Below are 17484 nucleotides of genomic sequence, written 5' to 3' on the forward strand. Positions count from 1 at the left end.
GGTCTTTAATGAGACATTTATAAATGATTTCCCAGGCAGAGCGCTGGCGCTAGCACAGAGAGAGGAGCAGTCTCGGGACACCTTCTGAACCGGACAAATTTATCTTGAGCACCAAACACAGCAAAAAGCAGCCAAGCAAAGCACAGCGCTTTCTCTTGACCAGAAAAAGGATTAAGCAGCCGGGTTTTGAACTCAATTTGAAATTTCACAGCCTTCAGTGCAGGACTTTTGCCCAGACATCGCTCCCACATAAAAACCGCTCAGATGGCCTCTGCCGCCGTTCCTGCCCAGCTACATTAGCTGAAAGTGAGCAGCCAGCCAAGCAGCACATTGCTCGAGCAGGTGTACACAGAAGGGCCATGGACTTAGTCGCACAGAAATGATGGAGATAGCTCACTACCAGTGCAATTTAGAAGTAAAGGTGCCAGAAAATAGCCTGGCTTGGTCCCCCAAGAGTAATTCTTAGGTTATGATCGCACTGGAGCTGGATCAGAGGATCACCAGTTTCAAGGCCCCAAGTCTGCATAAGGACCATGACAAAGGAGATGCTGCCGTATGTACATAACTTGGGCTATTTACTACCTGGACATCGCCTGGACAGCCACATGCAGCAGAAGGGCCACAGCTCTAACGATCCGGGGAAAGGAAGGCTAAATCACTTGAACTAGGCTCGCTCTTGGTTCAATTTTTGACGTAGGCATAGACTGCCTTCAGGCATCGTACATACTCCAGCTACATAACATGCGTTTCAACCCTTTTATATCACAGCAGTGCTCAGACTATCTGGTCAGCTCTTCCCATCACCTTCTTTTCCATGCAGCTGGAGACATTTACCTTTGACAAGTAAAGTAGCTCCTTCCTCTCCCACATGCCCCATTTTGGCCATCTCTAGTAAGTGTGCCCTGCCAAGAAGTCTGGGACCTGTATTTGCAGCAGGGTAGACCCAGGCTACCCTGTTCAAATTGGATTAGCTGTACCGTAGTGCTGTGTTTTGCCTGGCATGACAACAGCCAAGCTGTGCAGTTCATACCTGCACTCCTACCACATCACCAGCTTGGGACCAGCAGCACTTTGGAGATCCACATGTCTGTGGCTCAACCTGAAAGCACCATTTAATTCAAGTCAGAGGTGCATTTGAGGAGCTGGAAGTTAAGTCAGGAACACCCCAGGGTCTTTACATGCCTCTCCCAGCCTGAGGGGCACTTCAGTGCTCATTAGCTGACCATGCTCCCAGGAATCCAGATCATGAATCCAGATCATGGCATCGGACGTGGCAGGGGGCAGCAGCTGGAGCAGGCGCTGTGAAGAGCGGGGATCCAGAAATTCCTTACATCTGCAGGTCCTGCTGTGCGCAGGGCCGTGTCACTCAAACTGCTGTATAATCAACCCCCTTTTCTCACCCACAGTGCTGCTATCTAGTCACAGGAGTCCTGTTTTTCATCCATAGCTTGAGACTCATGCGCATATCAATGGGCATTTAAGGTTCAGTGTTTAGTATTTACTATCGCTGAGAAGCAGCTTGATCTTTTGAAAAGCACAAAGCGCTGGTTTGATCTCTCAAGCAAGCTCCTAGACACAAGGCCATGCAACGAGCCCTGCAGTTCTCTACAGTCAGTCGGACTGGGAGAGAGCCTAAGAGCCCCAGCACATCTTTTACAGCATGACCACCCTAACCCTTACCAGCACTGAAGAGCCACGGAAGCCTGTTAGATAAAAGGGAACCGCTAACTAAAGCCGAAGGTATTTCTGTTATCAACCTTGCCAGCCCAGGCTGTCCTGCTGCACTTCTCTAGTCAGGTATCACTTAACATAAACAAAAAGAGACCCTACCAAAACAGAGCATTATCCATCCTACTTTCCCTTTCTGTAATGAACTGGTCATACTGCCCGAAAAGTTAACCCCCTGCCGAAGGCAAGATGACTCCACTTCAACAGCACAGACCAGCCTCTGCCGCAATAGAGAAAGACAAGGAGACTCGGCTGCGTTCTCCCGTGTGCAAGAGATGATGGAGCTGCGCATTGCTCGGCGAGCGCTGCTTGAACGCGCGTGGGGATTGCTGCCCAGTCCTCCTCTCCACGCGAGCTTCTGCTTGTTAATCTTTCTAATGACAAGTCCTCTATATAAAACAACCAGTCCAAGCCAAATCCTAGAACAAAGCTTTCACAGCTAGCCACAAACCCCGCACAGCTGTACAACATCTATGCAGAGGCTAAGGACTAACCAAACCCTCTTCTGTCCAAAAATACTGCTAACGCAATATCATGCAGTGACATGAAGCTACTGTTTTTCACTGAAAGCCAAACAGTTCTAGGCCACTTGCATGAAGAGCTCAAAAACGTGATCCAAACACCCTGAAATCAAAAGCAAGTTTAAAGAAATTAAAGACACTGATTTTGTGCACGCAGTTTCCAGATTCAAAAGGGCTGGAAAAATTACTGAAGATATTGGCCAGCTCCCATTGGGATAAGCAGGACCAGGAGTTTAATATCCCCAAACTGTCCTGGCCCAACTAAAGATACTGAACAGCAAGCTCTCCAAACACTAACAAACTCCTTTTCTAGTATTATCATGCTCTCATTCCTCGACATTTTAGTTTTCAGTAGCGGGAAACAGCTCACTCTGTCATTGGGTTTTGGTCCCACTTGCACAGCAATTACTTCCTCCTTACATTACAAACAGATAACAAACACAGTTAAACAAGAACAGCAAGAATAATCATGCCTTCCCCCAGCCCCAAAGACTCCCTTACCAACATCAGAGCAAGGATCTATTGTCTCGCAGCCTTTGGGACTTGGCCAACCTTGCCCAATTCCATTGCTGCCAGAGGAAAGCGGAGCAAGGTAGTATCAGAAGCTCAGAGAGAAACTTATGCTTGTTCATAGGAAATGTTTTGGAGGCCCAGCAGGCAGGAACGAGCAGTTACTATCAACCAAGGGAGAAAGGGCAGGGAAGATGTTATTTACGTGGCCTATCACTACATGTCTAGCTCTTAAGATAGGAAAGACCTACCCAGCACCAACAGAGCACTAACTGCCTGAGCCTGCAACTGCAGATGGCAGTGACAGCTCTGGGAGGCAAAACCTGCCTCTAAACTCCTCCATCATATCTTGACGTCAAACGAAGGCAATGTGAGCTCCAGCAGCCAGGCATTTTTCCACTGGCAATCGCTGTAATTCCCCAGTCAAAGGCTCTACCCCCTGGACAAGCTCTGCCTCCCATATATTCAAACGCAGCACATGCTCGCACTCAGCAATCAGCTACAACCCACGTCCTCAAGCCGTATGTCTGCTCCGGCGCTGAACCCTTGCAGCCTCGCAGCTCTCCCAGTCTGACACGGTGGGGCCTTTCTCAGCCTGGATGCGGAACAGAAACATCCCACCGCTACAGGCGAGCCACGCGAGAATTCAGACAAAACCCAAAAGCCTCTCTCTCACTAAGCAAACACTTCAGGCCACCCCAGGATGTTATGCTTGGAGGGCTAGCGGAGCCCAGCACAACGATCCCACGGTGTCCGGGGAGCGATCCTGCAAGCCGCTGGAGAGCACGTAGAGCCTCATCACCCAGAGGAGCCAAATTCAGCTTCCATTCAAGCCCTTCCACTTAGGGCAAGGTCTGGTCCAACTCTCATTAGCGCTGAAGATGAATAAGTAACATGTTCTTCACAGCAGTTTCCCTTTGCAGGAACTCACAGCCTGTGGCCTTACAGGCTACTTTCTCATGCCCCGTCTTAGAGCTTCTCTCGAGGGAAAAGTGCAAAAAAATGCAACAGCCAACATGTAATAGGAAAGGAAGGCACTTGGTTAGACCCTAATCAGCATATTAAGTGAGGCCTGTTTTCCGAGCAACCAGCTATCCTGGAGGACAGCAGAGCGACGCCACTGTTAATTGAACCACTGGGCTGGTACCAGCATAAAAAGCAAGCAGCGTGCTGTCCGTCTTGCTCGTCACTTCTTTATTTTCAGTAGAAACACACCAATGCAGTTGTGCCATTCCTTTGAATCCTCCGTCCCACTTGCCTGAAAGAGGGGCATTTCAAGAGGCCTTCTGCAGTATCCCCAGGATCCCGGGGGACCTGCAGGAGAGGCAGAGACCACCATCTCTTAACTGCCAAACAAACTTGTATACAGCCCGAGGGCTGCACTGCGCTGAAACACAGCTTTGATTCATTACTTCATCAGGCATTTATTTTTGCAGCCATACGTCCGTGCACAGATAGCTCAGACTATACATCTCCCTCGAAGGTCGCACAATAGACCGATTGTACACAGATCCACAGCACGCAGAGTGCAGAATTTGTCTGGTTATTTTTGTTTCACCTAATCTAATAAAAAGGATTTTTGAAAGCAGATTAACATCATCTACTTTATCCCAAATATCTGGCTTAAACAGCTAAGTATCCAAATCAAAAGGTAATGAGTTGTACACGAACAGGCACTGTTTTCAGAAACAAGTACTTATTTGCAGCAGACATCCCTTTTTTTGTGGGGGAAGCAAAAAAAACCCCCTAAAAATCCAAACCCACAGCAGGTATCTCAACCCAAACAGCTTTAATGTCTCAGCGACCACATGAAATGATCCTTCATACCCTTCCAGGACACAAGTGCTGGGGCATGAGGCGGAAGGGGAGAACAGCCAGACCGAGCGAGAGATGACCGGGCTCCGCTGGTCGAGTCGCGGAGCTCTTACAAGCCCTCGGTGCCCGGTCCCCCGAGGTACCACCCCGACTCCCCACGAGCACCCAGCGTTCTCCCAGTCCCCCTACAGCTTACTGGTTTGAGGAGGTCACCTTTAAAACAACAGCGCCCTCTTAATCCACTTCAAAACTTCATCAGATGACCAGTTTTATGCGTTTTTGATTTCAATGAATATTGGCTAAGGCTTCTAATGATTAATCTGCTCTTGCAGGATTAGTTCAATTGTTCAAGGCAGAATATGCAGGAACAGATTCTGCCCCAAAGCTGCACCCTTACTTCCACGGCCGTAGCTGTAAGCGCACTGATGTTACTGCACTTACACCAGCCAGGCTGAATAGGATTTGGTTCATTATATTCAAACCACCATAAGCTGAACATCTGTGGGAAGCAGATTTTCTTTCCCTGCTGCTCTGTGAGGAGCTACAGACAGAGAGAGCAGGAGGGTGTCTGACCTCCATATGCCTTCAGTTCTTCTTCATGCATCCAATTCTACAATGAGTGCACTGAATATTAAGGATTAACTATATCAAATCCTGCTAAGAGCATCTAATGATTAAGACAATTAAAATCAGGCTCCCAGTTGTCTCTGGATGTCATCTGTGAAGCCAATTAGATCAAGAGTGATTCAATACCCTTTTATATTGCTTGGAATGCATCAAGTCACCTCTCTTTGGAGGAGGAATCTTGCCAAAGACTCTCTCCCCCTCTTCAAGTGAGGAAACTGAATCGGGGGGAGAACCACCACCGCCACGCACAAAGACGCGGTACAAAACGTATTCCAGATTGCAGGACGGCAGACAGAGCGGCTCGTGGAAGGGACGTGTGAACTGAATGCAAGTCCTATGCAAATAGTCAAACAGTCAGTCCACTGTCACGCCAAAACCCATTTGGCTTCTGGATCTGCCGCTGGGATTAGAGGCAAATATGCCAAGTCTCCTGAGAACGCTGCCCGCGAGCGGGTGGACTTACGCAGAGCCACATGACCGACACGCAGGCCGCTTCAGTCACCCCACGATAACGACAGGGGGAGGAGAACGAACATGCTCAGCTCTAATGAGCTCTCAGAAAAGCCTTTCCAGGGGATGCTGCTCTTGCCCACACCTTAGCTACACTGACCATCAGCCATCACAGCTCCCTTCTGACCTTACTTTTCCATTTTAGCTGTACATCTGTCCGAACAGCTGGACTCCCAAGCAGAACTGCTGTACGAAGAGCAGAAGGGAGCGTTAACTCGTACCTGCCCGTGGGCTCTCAAGGCACGCGGACACCAGCCTGCTTTGCCAGCCGGGCTGCACAGCTCCACGCCAACCAGGAGGCTCAGGTTTGCTGCTGCGGAACAGACGTCCATGGCTGACAGCGTGGGAACACAGCACTACCCGAACCACGGGAATAAACGTTATTGGGGAAGGGGGAAGAAAGCTGCACTGATGGTAGAGCAACATACTGGAAGGCATCTGCCTCTTCCTGCCCTACAAACACTCGCGTTAAGTTGTTGAACACAAAGGTAAAAAATGTTTTAGAAGTATGCCATAATCCATTACCAAACAACCTTTCAAACACACTTGGCAGCAAAAATATTTCTCTTGGGTCGTAAATTAGCAAATCAGTAACTCATTAGCAGTTTTTCCTCTGTGCAGCCCTTGGAAATGCACTCTTATTTTCCTTCAGATATTCAATAACTTCTTGAACAGATGATCACCTGCGTGTAAGCGGATACTGTAGCTGTTTCTACCAATTGTTAAATAATCTGTTGATATTGCAGTAGTTGGGCACTTGGTCTTGAACGATGCTCCTCGGTACCTTGTCCTCCCAATTTCCCTAGCAGCTAGAGATGCCGTGGAAACCGCCCGACAGACCCACTACAATAAAGCAAGGCCTGATCAAACTTCACACACACTGACGACGCAGTTTCAGTAACGATCGCTAACCAAACTCAAGGAATATCCACTCACACTTGCAGCATGGATTTGAGGACAAGACTTAGGTCCAAGAGCTGACGATGCTGATCGCTCTGTGAGGCCTGAAGCAAAACAGCAAAGACAAATGTTTGCTAGAAGTAATAGCAGCCTCTGGCCCCATGGCGTGGGGTCTTTTCTCTCAATTTGTGAGCACACAACACCCCAAGTTAATATTAATCCAGAGCCACAAGCCTTTGTGCAGACAAGAATTAGCTCCCTGTGTCCGTGCCAGTCAATCAACAGCTCCGGACACTGCAGTCCCATTTCTTTTGTTTCAGACAAAACAGTAGTTTAGTGTCTTTCATATTAATTCTCACTTCCAAATAAATAGATTGATACAAAACCAGGCAGCCTCAGCACTTTCTTGCAGCTTAAGAAAAAAACAAAACAAAAACAAAAAACTCCTTATGCTGAAACAATGCTAAAGTATCACCAATTACCTAAGAATAAGCTACCCAAGCCATCTCTTATTACCTAGGCATAAATTCCTTATCAAGGACTTATTCCCTCTATCCATTTTATTGCAAAAATAAACCTAGAGGCAACAAAAAAATCACTTCTTACTGCTATGTGTCCAATTCATTCCAACAAAAGCCTGAGAATCTTTAGGGGGCAAACAACTTATTTCCAACTTAATTTACCAGTATATTGCTGTTAATCCTCCTGCAGATAAATGACAAGGAATGAAGATTTCACACTGAGGAAGGTAAGAATAAGACAGTAATCCTAGAGAGGAGCTAACGCGGTGATGAGACTGCTCCTCAGGCAGAATTCATGCACGTGTAGCTCATTAATGGTGATAGAGCCTAGACTTATGCAAAGACCAGTTTCTTTGCATACAGAAATGCCAAGTCTCTGAAAGCAGAAGAAAGCCTCCAAAGCTGGTTGCATTTGTAGAAAACAAATCAGAAGAAAAAAGTATATATTATATACACAAAAAGTTATATATATTTATATTTGTGTGTATGAAATATTAATCTTAAATTTATATATATACACACACACACATATATATATATTTTAAAAGATTCCCTTCTCCCAGAAGGCTCAAAGTTTGATTCAACCTCAGTAGAAAGATCACGCTACACAAATTCTACAGGAAACCTTTTTTTAAATGCAAAGAGGAAGCTAGAACGTAACCCAGGGAGTCCAACCTGCCCAGCCCTCTCTGTTGGCCTTTCTGCTTCATGCTCAGGACCGAGGGGTGGTTGGCAGCAAGGTCCTCAAAGAGGCTGGAGCAACAGCTCCAACAGCCCAGCAGCTCTGGTCACGCATCCCGCCCAACATAAACTGCATCCAGCTTCACCAGCAAACCCATCCCAGCTGCCGCTGAAGAGCGGAAAGCTCATCTTCCCAGTAGGATGCTGGTGGCATTTGTCACTAAGAAATCATCTAGGAGACCCAATTCAGCACACACCAAGCACAGAACGGGTGCGAGACAGCGGTATCTGGTCCCCATTACACAATCCGCCCAAGACGATTAGGAACCAGAAGCCAAGCGCGACCAACTACCCCATAACTAGCACAGCTGAAGCTTATAAAACCCTCACTGCAACTTATTTACTCCAGTGAGCCAGTCATCTATTGCTCTTTAATGACCTTGTGAGTGCTGCAGTCCGCTTAGCTTTTATTTTTAGTGAACAAAAGCAAGCAACATTTATAAAGTTGAATCCAATGCCAGGAAATATTAATGGTCCTGTGCATTATTTTCCAAGGAAAAAACAAATGTACATGCATTTATATGAAGATTAGAAGGCCTTCCCTGGCTCCTGGCAAAGCTCTTGGGCAGCTTAACTATTGAAGTACAGTTTTTGGCAATAATATTGGGCACCAGCTGAAAAACAGTTTTGATACCAGTAGACATGCCTAAATATGATATTCAGGTCAGATATTTGCATCTGCCCATTCAGAAAGACGGGATCCATCTGTAAAACTTCAAATCTAGGCTGGGTTCAGACTAGACCTCTTGAAGGCTTGCAGCAAATGAAACAGGTTTGGGCTCCTTTGCCTGCAACATTGAAGTCCCCAGCATTACGCAGCTCTGTCTGCAAATACTAGTTTTCCCTCTTTTGCCAAAATTCTTTAATCGAAGAGAAGATTTAAGGACCACAAAAAGCTCTGGAAATGAAGCCAGCAGCCAGCCAACAGGAAAACGCAGTATGAAACGAGAAGACTTTCTCCTCTAACCAAGTTACTCCAGTGCTGCCCTGAGCAGACGAAAACACGCCGAAAAGCGAACGCTTCCCTTCCCAGCGGCTTTCACCTGTTCCAGCAGCTGGGAGAGCTGTGTGGCCCCATTCATCACTGCTGCTATTCCCTCTCCATCTTGCAGCTCCAGGCAAGGACAAGCTTTTCCAGGAGGGGGTTGGGAAAGAAACCAAGACAGGAGCTTTTTAAGTTACAAGAAATCCAGGCGTCATCTCAAGCCCTTTCCCAAGGACCCCCATCTTTTGCACAGAAACCTCTTGCACACAGGACCGAGGGCAGGAGCTTTCTTTACTTAAAGTACGGGAAACAAGCCAGAGCATTTGCGGGAAATCCTCTCCCGAGACAGCTAGAGAGGGATTTTCAGTCGGATTTTAAGGAAAAAAAGTCACCAAAAAGAAGCAGAACTTTTTTTTTCCCCCCTGTTGTTCCAGCCTTAAGGGAGAGAATGGGACAGGGGAGTCGGCGTGGACACGGCTCATCGAGGCTGGCATTTCAGAGAATCCAAGTCAGGTGCTTGTCTCCACCGACTTTCAGTGAAAACCTCATCCCCGCTCCGCTTCACACACACAGCGCCCAAAATACCACCACAAAAACCCTGACACCTCACACGTCTCAAAGCGCCAGCTCAGGTGGGAGACACAACAGCGCTCCACACCAACCAAGTTCATAGAGAGAGGACAACTCAGCGAGCTGGTAAGAAACCGGAGCTCTGAGCAACAGCTCTCGGAGCAAACAAGTCGGATACACCGAGCTAGTGTGTCACACGTGCTACAACTACATCATATTTGGTCTCTATGGAAACCCAAAGTCATCTGTGGATTGCAGGAAAAAAATACATATATATATATATATATATATATATATATATACACACACACAGCCCCATTTTGTATACACACACATTTTGAATCTGTATCAATCATCTTTGTTACATAATATGTGAGTTGTCAGGAGGACACAGAAGTGTTTCACACGGTACATCTACCTTGCCTGGGAAAGGAAAGTCAGATGAGACCGCAAGATGCTTGACCTTCTAAAGAATGCAAACAGAGTATTGGAAAAAAGAGAAAGACAAAAATCAAAGCATCTTTGCGTACTCCAGACTAAGAACAAAACACGCCTCACTTGCACTCTTGCAGACAAGACTGATCAGTTTATGGGAAGGTGAAGAAAAGGTGAAGGTTTCCAAGTGGAAACTGCTTAGAAGATTCATTGGCATCTAATGGCGTTCTGACAACACTCAGGTACAACCGGAGAAAGCACCCAATCTGGAAGGCACAGCCTAGAGGTGGGGTCTTTCTGAGCTGGCCCTTGGCTACCACAACCAAGAGACATCAAAGAGCCAACAGACTGCACACCACTGCATTTTAATCCTGCACCTCATTAGATGCATGCCTTTCTTTTGTAACTGCATTTCAAGTTTTGGAGACTTCCATCCTCCCCAAAGGTAGTGAATTCAAATACAGCAATGTAATCCAAAACACACTGGATATCTTCCACCAAGCTGCAGGGCTCAGCTGGGTCACCAAACACCTAAGAAAATCAAAGTCCCTTTTGGCACACACTTCTGGTAAGAGGCAGATCATGGAGAAGCAACACGTGAGTTCAGAAAAATCCAGTATTCTCAGATCCCCCTGGCGTCAGGCAACTCCTCACTGACTCCCACGAAACACTATTTATGGAAACAGTTCACAGACCCCGTGCAAACGTTCAAAGACAGCCAAGAGCAGAGCTCATGGTTTCTGCAGGGCTCCTCAAATGCCTCACACACAGCTTCTTTCATGTAGCTTTTTAAGATCCGATATAAAGTTTAGTACAGGATTTGGTATATGATCCTTCTCTCCCAGCAAAGACCCAGCGTCTCTGCTGTGTTTTCCTGGACAGTAAAAGGAAAGGGAAGAAAACCAGAAAAAGCTCTTTGATTTTTCTTCCTTTATATGTCTGAAGTGAATATGGCATTTTCACCCTCTCCATCCCCACCCTTAGAAGGGCCCCAACACTGCAACACCGGGAAGGGCGCTCAACGCCAACTCCGCATTACCAGACCGGGGTACGGTTACCTCCTCGTGAGCGAGAGCAGCTACCAGTGCTGCCCTGAATTAACTCCAGCAACGCACTCGGAGGCCACAGGGCGAGGGGATGCAGGCAAGCAAGACAGCGGAGCGGGAACAGGGGGAGACCTCCCTCCTAATGTGCCCTGACCAGTTCCAGGAAAGGTATCGTAATCCAGCCGCCAGGACTAGCCACCACCAATCCTTTGGCCACAGCTACCCTCAAAGTTTATGTCTGCTGTGGTTAGGATTTTAGGGACGTGGGTGCTTGGCCACGAAGTAGAGAGACCACTTTGACAGGAGAGCGAGTATTTCCTCCTGTGGTTTTCCCCCCCAGTGGCTGAATCCCTTCATCGTCTGCGCTAGGGCCAGCACAAACGCGCTGCTCTCAGCGGAGACACCCAGGCAGTCAGCAGGATTTGGGGATGCACGCTTGGCTCATCGCTTTAGGGTACCGTTAGAAAGGAGAGGAACGGGAGGCAGCGGGGGGCTGGCCGGGCCGGAGGAGCGCGCCGCAGGAGGGGAGAAGGCACAAGCCCTGCACGCACATGAGAACAGCGGCTGTGCGGGATGCCGTAAGAGCGAGCGGCGCGCCGCAGAACGAGGCCCAGGGACGATGCTACGAGCTCTGTCACAGCCGTCCACCGAGCAGGCACTGGGTAAACGGTCCTGTCGTGCTCTGTCCCCACCTCCCAGGCAGGGCAGTTCTGTGCTGCGACTGTTTTGGCAACACTGCGATTCCTGTGTGGCCACGCGAAGCCCTCGGCACAACCCCAAGACGGGCAGAGCGCTGTCTGTGCGGATCCGCAGAGGAGCAGCATTGTGGCTCGTGACACCGGAACGACAGCCAACGCCACCGGCGGTCCGAGCGCTCCGGGAGCTACAGACACCAGACCACCACGACACCACCTCCCTCCATCACCTTCTCGGTTCAGACTGTCACACGGTACCAACCCAGCATCCTGAGACTTCCCCCCTTTCTCCACACACCCATCTTTCCGGGAATAAAACTTGTTTAAGAGCTTCTCAGGCAAAGGTCAAAGTCAGCTTGGGCGCGGATTCTGCCTGCGCTTGGCTGCCTTCGCTGACCGTCCATCACAGTGACGGATGGCTGTAGCTGAACAAGGCACAAAGCGGCTCCAAACAAGCGCCGCATTCAGCCGAATGCCTGCATGGGACCGCCGGGCTGACTGTCAGCGTTGACTAACTCTTTCATACCGCAACACATGCTCCGACCGCGTTTGCCAAAACGCCTCTGTGCAAAGCCTCACAAGGGAAGACAGGCCTGGGATCTTTCCCCCCCCAGTTCCATTTACGATTAAAAAAAATCGCCTGCAAATAGCTCCATGCCACAGATGCAATCATAAATCCAGCACAAAGTGCCTTGAGATTTGCAACTGGTAGCTAAAAAGTCACTTCACTGGAGTTCTTCAGGTTCATTCAATCACAGCTAGGTGCTAGGAGAAACAACGGGGAAGTGCAATGGGACTAAGAGATAACTTCAAAATAAACAAGTTTATAAACCCTATCCTGAATTTCCTCTGTCAGTTTGTGCTTCCCTCTGAGTAAAGAGATAAGAAAGCTTTTAATATCTTTGATTTAGATGCTAAATTAAGTGACTTTCTAATACTGAAAACTACTCAAACATAGAAGAGCTCAATTCAAATGTTTTTCTCAACATCCAGGGCCAAGTTCTCAGCTGAGGAAGATCAGTGATGCTCCACTCCCCACAACGCCATCTGACACTGAAACATTTGGAGTTCAGCCCATCATCTCACATGGTGACTGGCCCCTCAGAAAGACTCACATGTGCAAGAAAGCGAGTTAAAACATAAGGTTTTCACAATATTGTTCAAGGAAAGAATTTACAGAGTAGAAGAGACGATAGACACACTTAGTCCCTGGAAGAGGGGACAGCTGAGCTGAAGAAGCCTGTGAGCAAGCCAGACCTACTGACATATAATAGAGAAGTGCAGCCAAGGAGTCTGTACGTGGATGTCCTTTGCACAGGCAGCATCTGAACCTGAGCATGGAGGGAGTTCATGGGACAAGCACGCATTTCCCAGTGCAATGGAAACTTCACAGAGGGTTCCCCCCGCACACCCCCCTCAAATAACTAACACCTCTGTATCATCCTCACAAGAGGCAGCATCATCTGGTGACTCTTTTTTGCAATATCTTTATCACAGAATAATTTGTCTTAATGTGACAGAGACAATCATTGTGCAGCATTATCCCTGTGCTAGAAATACTGCCATGCCGGCACAAGGCCTTTCTGCTTCTGCCAAATACTATCTATTACTGGGGATGAAACAGAGCAAGATAATGAGGCATGTGGGTAGTGGCATAGATTAGCATGGAACTAGAGATACAGGACAGATTAAGAGAAAGTCAGCAATGTTCAAGAGAAAAGTTTCCAATGTAGTATAGAGAATGTACAACTGATTCACAGGATATACCTCACCCTGATGCTTTTTCCCAAAAACTAAGAGAAAAGCCTTTTTTCTAAGTGATAATCTGCCTAAAAAAAATGCACTAATTTGAGATAATCAGCACAGGACAAATCATTAAGTGCCTGGTTCTCATTCTTGCATCATCGCAGGCCCAAAGAGATGGCTATAGGAAGGTGTTTAAGGTGGTCAAGGGTGAGGCTCCCATTTACCTAATTATCACCAGCCCTTCAAATGTTAATGCATATATATTCACACTTCCCTCCCTGAATGTCTTGCAGTTGTATGAAAAGGACACCACATTTAGGCAAAAACACCTCCCCCCGCCACCCCCCCAAACACCACATTGTCAACTCTAATTCTGTCCACAGGTCAGGGTTGGGTCGGGGGCTATGCATCTAGCAATCCCACGGTTTGCTCACAGGTCCAATTGCTAGAGCAACCGCAGGCACGTGAGCAAGTGGAACAGGAGGTAGCACCTCCCTCTATCAGCAGTAAACACCGGAGGATCCATCTGTCTTCCACCCACTCCACAACCTGTTTTGTGTATTAGTTGGAAGAGAGGCCATTTATTCACCCCATTACACTTGCTTTGATCCATGCTCATGGTCAATCTACTTACAGATGGGGAATTTCACACCCTGCTGAACACTGGCACCATTGGACCTTTTCCCTTTAAATCAGGTAATCACCTGGGTCAGCTCATGCCCCTGCTGAATCACGTTCTTACCTTCTTTTGAACTAGTGGTGACCGCAGCTGCAGCTGTCCCTGATGCCCGTCCCACCGGGCTGGAGTGCTTTCCTGCCCTGCCGGGGATTTTAAGTCCACTTGGCTTCAGCATGTTTGCTGTCTCCTGTATCTCAGGCTAGTAACGGCCGGTGTTGAAGAGCAGTCCTGGTATCACTGTTCAGGCTTCTCGATGATGGACCCTTTCTTCCATCGTCACAGACCTGGAAGAGGAGAAAAGAGCATGAGGAAATCAGAACAGGCTGTGAGCACACTGAACCAGCTTCCAGAAAGCAGTGCCCAGCTCTCCAGTCAGATCCCTAAGAGTCAGGCCAGCCGCCTTAATCTTTCTTTTCTGCACTGGTAAAACCACAGTGACAATTTCCTGTCTCCTACTTTAATGTCACATTCTTGTTCCCTGACACAGAAGTCTCACTTTGACTCTGGATCAAAGCTGACATCTCCCAAAACCACCAAATAAAAATTTAAACTCAGTTTGGAATTTAAGTGATTAAATTGTTGATTTGTTTTAAGCTCTAAAGGTTCAGTTCATGCAGTCAAGACCCAGTTCCACCGCTCTATGAAAGCATTGTCACGGCCTTCACCAAAGGCATACTACGACCCTTATCACTTGGGTTTTATTGCAGGTCCCCATTTTCACAAGACTTCAGGGCAGCCTTTTCAAATGGATAGGAGCAAGACGTAGCCAGTGTCTGAGATGGGGCTTTCAGCTCCTTTCCTTACTGCAGAAAAAAGGGCATCTGATCCCATGGATTTGCGATAAGACTGAAAAACAACTTTCTGAAATCTAAGCATGGCTTTACCAACAACTCCTTAGTGAAGTCACTTAACACTTCCCTATGCCAGTCCCCTCCTGGTAGGCCAAAGGAATAAAACCGCCAAATTCCTTGCGAGCATGTTGCATTAACTAGCGCACAACTCCTCAAGCAAAAAGTCTTATAACAAAAAAGAAAAATAAAAGAAAGGAAATGACTAAGTGGCTCAAAAAGAGCAAAAACATTGCTAATGACAAAGAGAATCAAAAACATTGAGACTATCAGCCAAAAAGAAACTAAGGTTGGCTTGACTGAGCAGACTGGGATGTGGATGGAAGAAGGTGGCCGCAAAGCGAGCCAGGGACAGTGCTGACATAAAGGGCAAAGGGAGCTGGAAGAAGAGAGCCCCAAGGAACAGCTAGAAGATGGGAGGATATCCAGGTCTGCTTCCTAGGCCAAGGAAGGAGACAAACTGCTGCATGCAGCACTCAAGAGAATTAGCATAGCAAAGACTTGCAGATGCTGCGAGGGGGGAACTGCAATAGCAGGACAGGAAGTGATTAAGGCATGAGTAAGGATTTCAACACAGGCTGGATCAGAGCTCGGGCAGGCTGGCAGTGCTCCAGGGAAAGCTGCAGGCAGACACAGAGGAGGGAAAACCACAAGGAGAATTCCAAAACTGTATTCCTGAGGGCTCACAAATATCTGAGACACCAAGAACTGTTTCAGCAACTGAGTCAGTCGTCCCACACCAGCTTAGACACAAAGGAAGGAGGGACCAGAAGAAGGTGGAGACTGGGGAGAGAGCCCCAATGAAAACCCAAGGGTTTGAGCCCTGTCTCTTCCTCCCCCCAAACTCTCCCCCAAAAAGGTGCTCCCAAGAACTGGGATGGCTTCAAGTACCTACAGACTGCAGCATCTGGGGAGGATTTATCTCGCGCAGAAGCCAGGGCTGTTTGTAAGAAGCTGGATTCTCAGATCACATCACCAGCAGCAGAAACAACGAACAAGAGCAACCAGTTCTTGATAAAGAAGAGAGAAAACAGTCTTCCTGTGTTTCAGCCAGCGAGGACCAGGTGCTGTCACAGAGCTGGATTTGAGGCTGCCTGCAATGTCCAGCCCTATTTAGCATAAATCAGGGAGACAAATGACAATCTGGAAATGAGAAGCTTTGGCTTTACAGCTAGGAGTGTAACCAGGCTGATCATTGAACACCTTCCGCCCTCCCTCGTCCCCACTCCCGGTGATACATTTCGCCTAAGGCTAGTTTTGATTTTACACGGCAACTTGATTTCTGACTCTTCTCCTGAGAGCGCACATCAAGCTCCAGCAGATCTCGCCCACCCTCTATCACCTTCAGCCTGAAGGTTTTTTTTTTTTTTTTTTTTTTTTTTTTTTTTACAATACACCCTTACGCCTCGCTCTGCACATCTCATTGCCTGTTCCCACCTTTCAGCTACAGGGCTTGTTGCTGTACTTGGGCAAAAAAGGCTGGGGATGCCAATTCTTCCCGATAAAACACAATGGCTGGCTGAACCCACACCCATGAGTCAGGCTCACATTAGGGGGAAAGGATAAGACAGGAGAAGAGAAGAATTTTAAGCAGGGTGGGAGGGAGAAGAGATCTTACAGTTCTGCAGTCCTCTGATAGAGGGAATCTCTTGATCCAGAGACTTGCAGCAAGAACCAAACTTTAGGAAGACAATTAATTTAGCCTGTTACTCTATTTTGCTGCTTATCTACAAAGGGACAGCAGTTTTTAGTTCATTCTCCCTCAGCTATCCATTATTCCTGAAGTTCAGCTGGCCACACAGGTCACAGGATATTGTTCTGCTCCTTCTCAGGATGACTGGATTTTATTTTTAAGCAGGGAGAGAGAGAGGTAAGAGGAAGTGCACTGTGACTGCACAAGAATTTCTGCCAGAAACCTTTATGCAAATGCATTTGCTTTCAAGACACTGATGCTGAAGAACAAATGAATGCCAAGGGCTGCTAATTAAGCTGCCCACCAAGCCGATAGCTTCCTTTATTCCAGCATACAATGACCATACATAGTGCACTGCCACACTCACCAGAGGCCCCATGCCACACATTATATTCAAAGAACTTCTGAAGTGCCACCCCACATCACACCCAAATATCCTGTGCCCAGTTACGCCCACTACACGTTCATTCATAAAAAGGTCCGATATGGGTTAACTCACGTCTGAAAAGTTTCATTTTGATCTCTAATAGCCACAGATTGATCAAAGCCTGGAAACAGGGACGAATGCCTTAGCATATACCTGCACATGCCTTATATCACACAAGGAAACAAGAATGAACTCAAAGTTTCTTTACTACAAACACAACTTGTTAGAAATACATATATAAAAGAAAATATCTGGGCAATTTTTAAAAGAAGTCTGTGCATACTGCTAGGGCCAGGCATTCATAAAGCTTCTCCCCCACTTCAACATAAAAATATAGGAGCAGATTTTCAGGAAGCTCTGAGTGCTGGTCATGGAGCTCTTCCCAATTACACCATTAGGACACCTTCACCACCCAGAGCAGCACTGCCCAGAGCTATTCAAGTCCCACATTAGCTCCCAACCAAGTGGTGCAGCTTTGGTGTTGCAG

The 17484-nt window shown here is 47.4% G+C and overlaps 1 protein-coding gene across 3 annotated transcripts in view; it reads right to left on the reverse strand.

Moving 5' to 3' along the window:
• Positions 1 to 17484, reverse strand: part of CLIP2 (CAP-Gly domain containing linker protein 2) — an 89005-nt gene that overhangs the window by 56502 nt on the left and 15019 nt on the right. For all 3 annotated transcript variants that reach the window (XM_067309591.1, XM_067309592.1, XM_067309593.1), the window contains exon 2: positions 14093 to 14313. In XM_067309591.1, the coding sequence (XP_067165692.1) occupies positions 14093 to 14204 (112 nt within the window). In that variant the 5' untranslated portion in view covers positions 14205 to 14313. The remainder of the gene's footprint in view (positions 1 to 14092; positions 14314 to 17484) is intronic.

Source organism: Apteryx mantelli, chromosome 22 (genome assembly GCF_036417845.1).
Source record: "Apteryx mantelli isolate bAptMan1 chromosome 22, bAptMan1.hap1, whole genome shotgun sequence".
Taxonomy (NCBI): Eukaryota; Metazoa; Chordata; class Aves; order Apterygiformes; family Apterygidae; genus Apteryx; species Apteryx mantelli.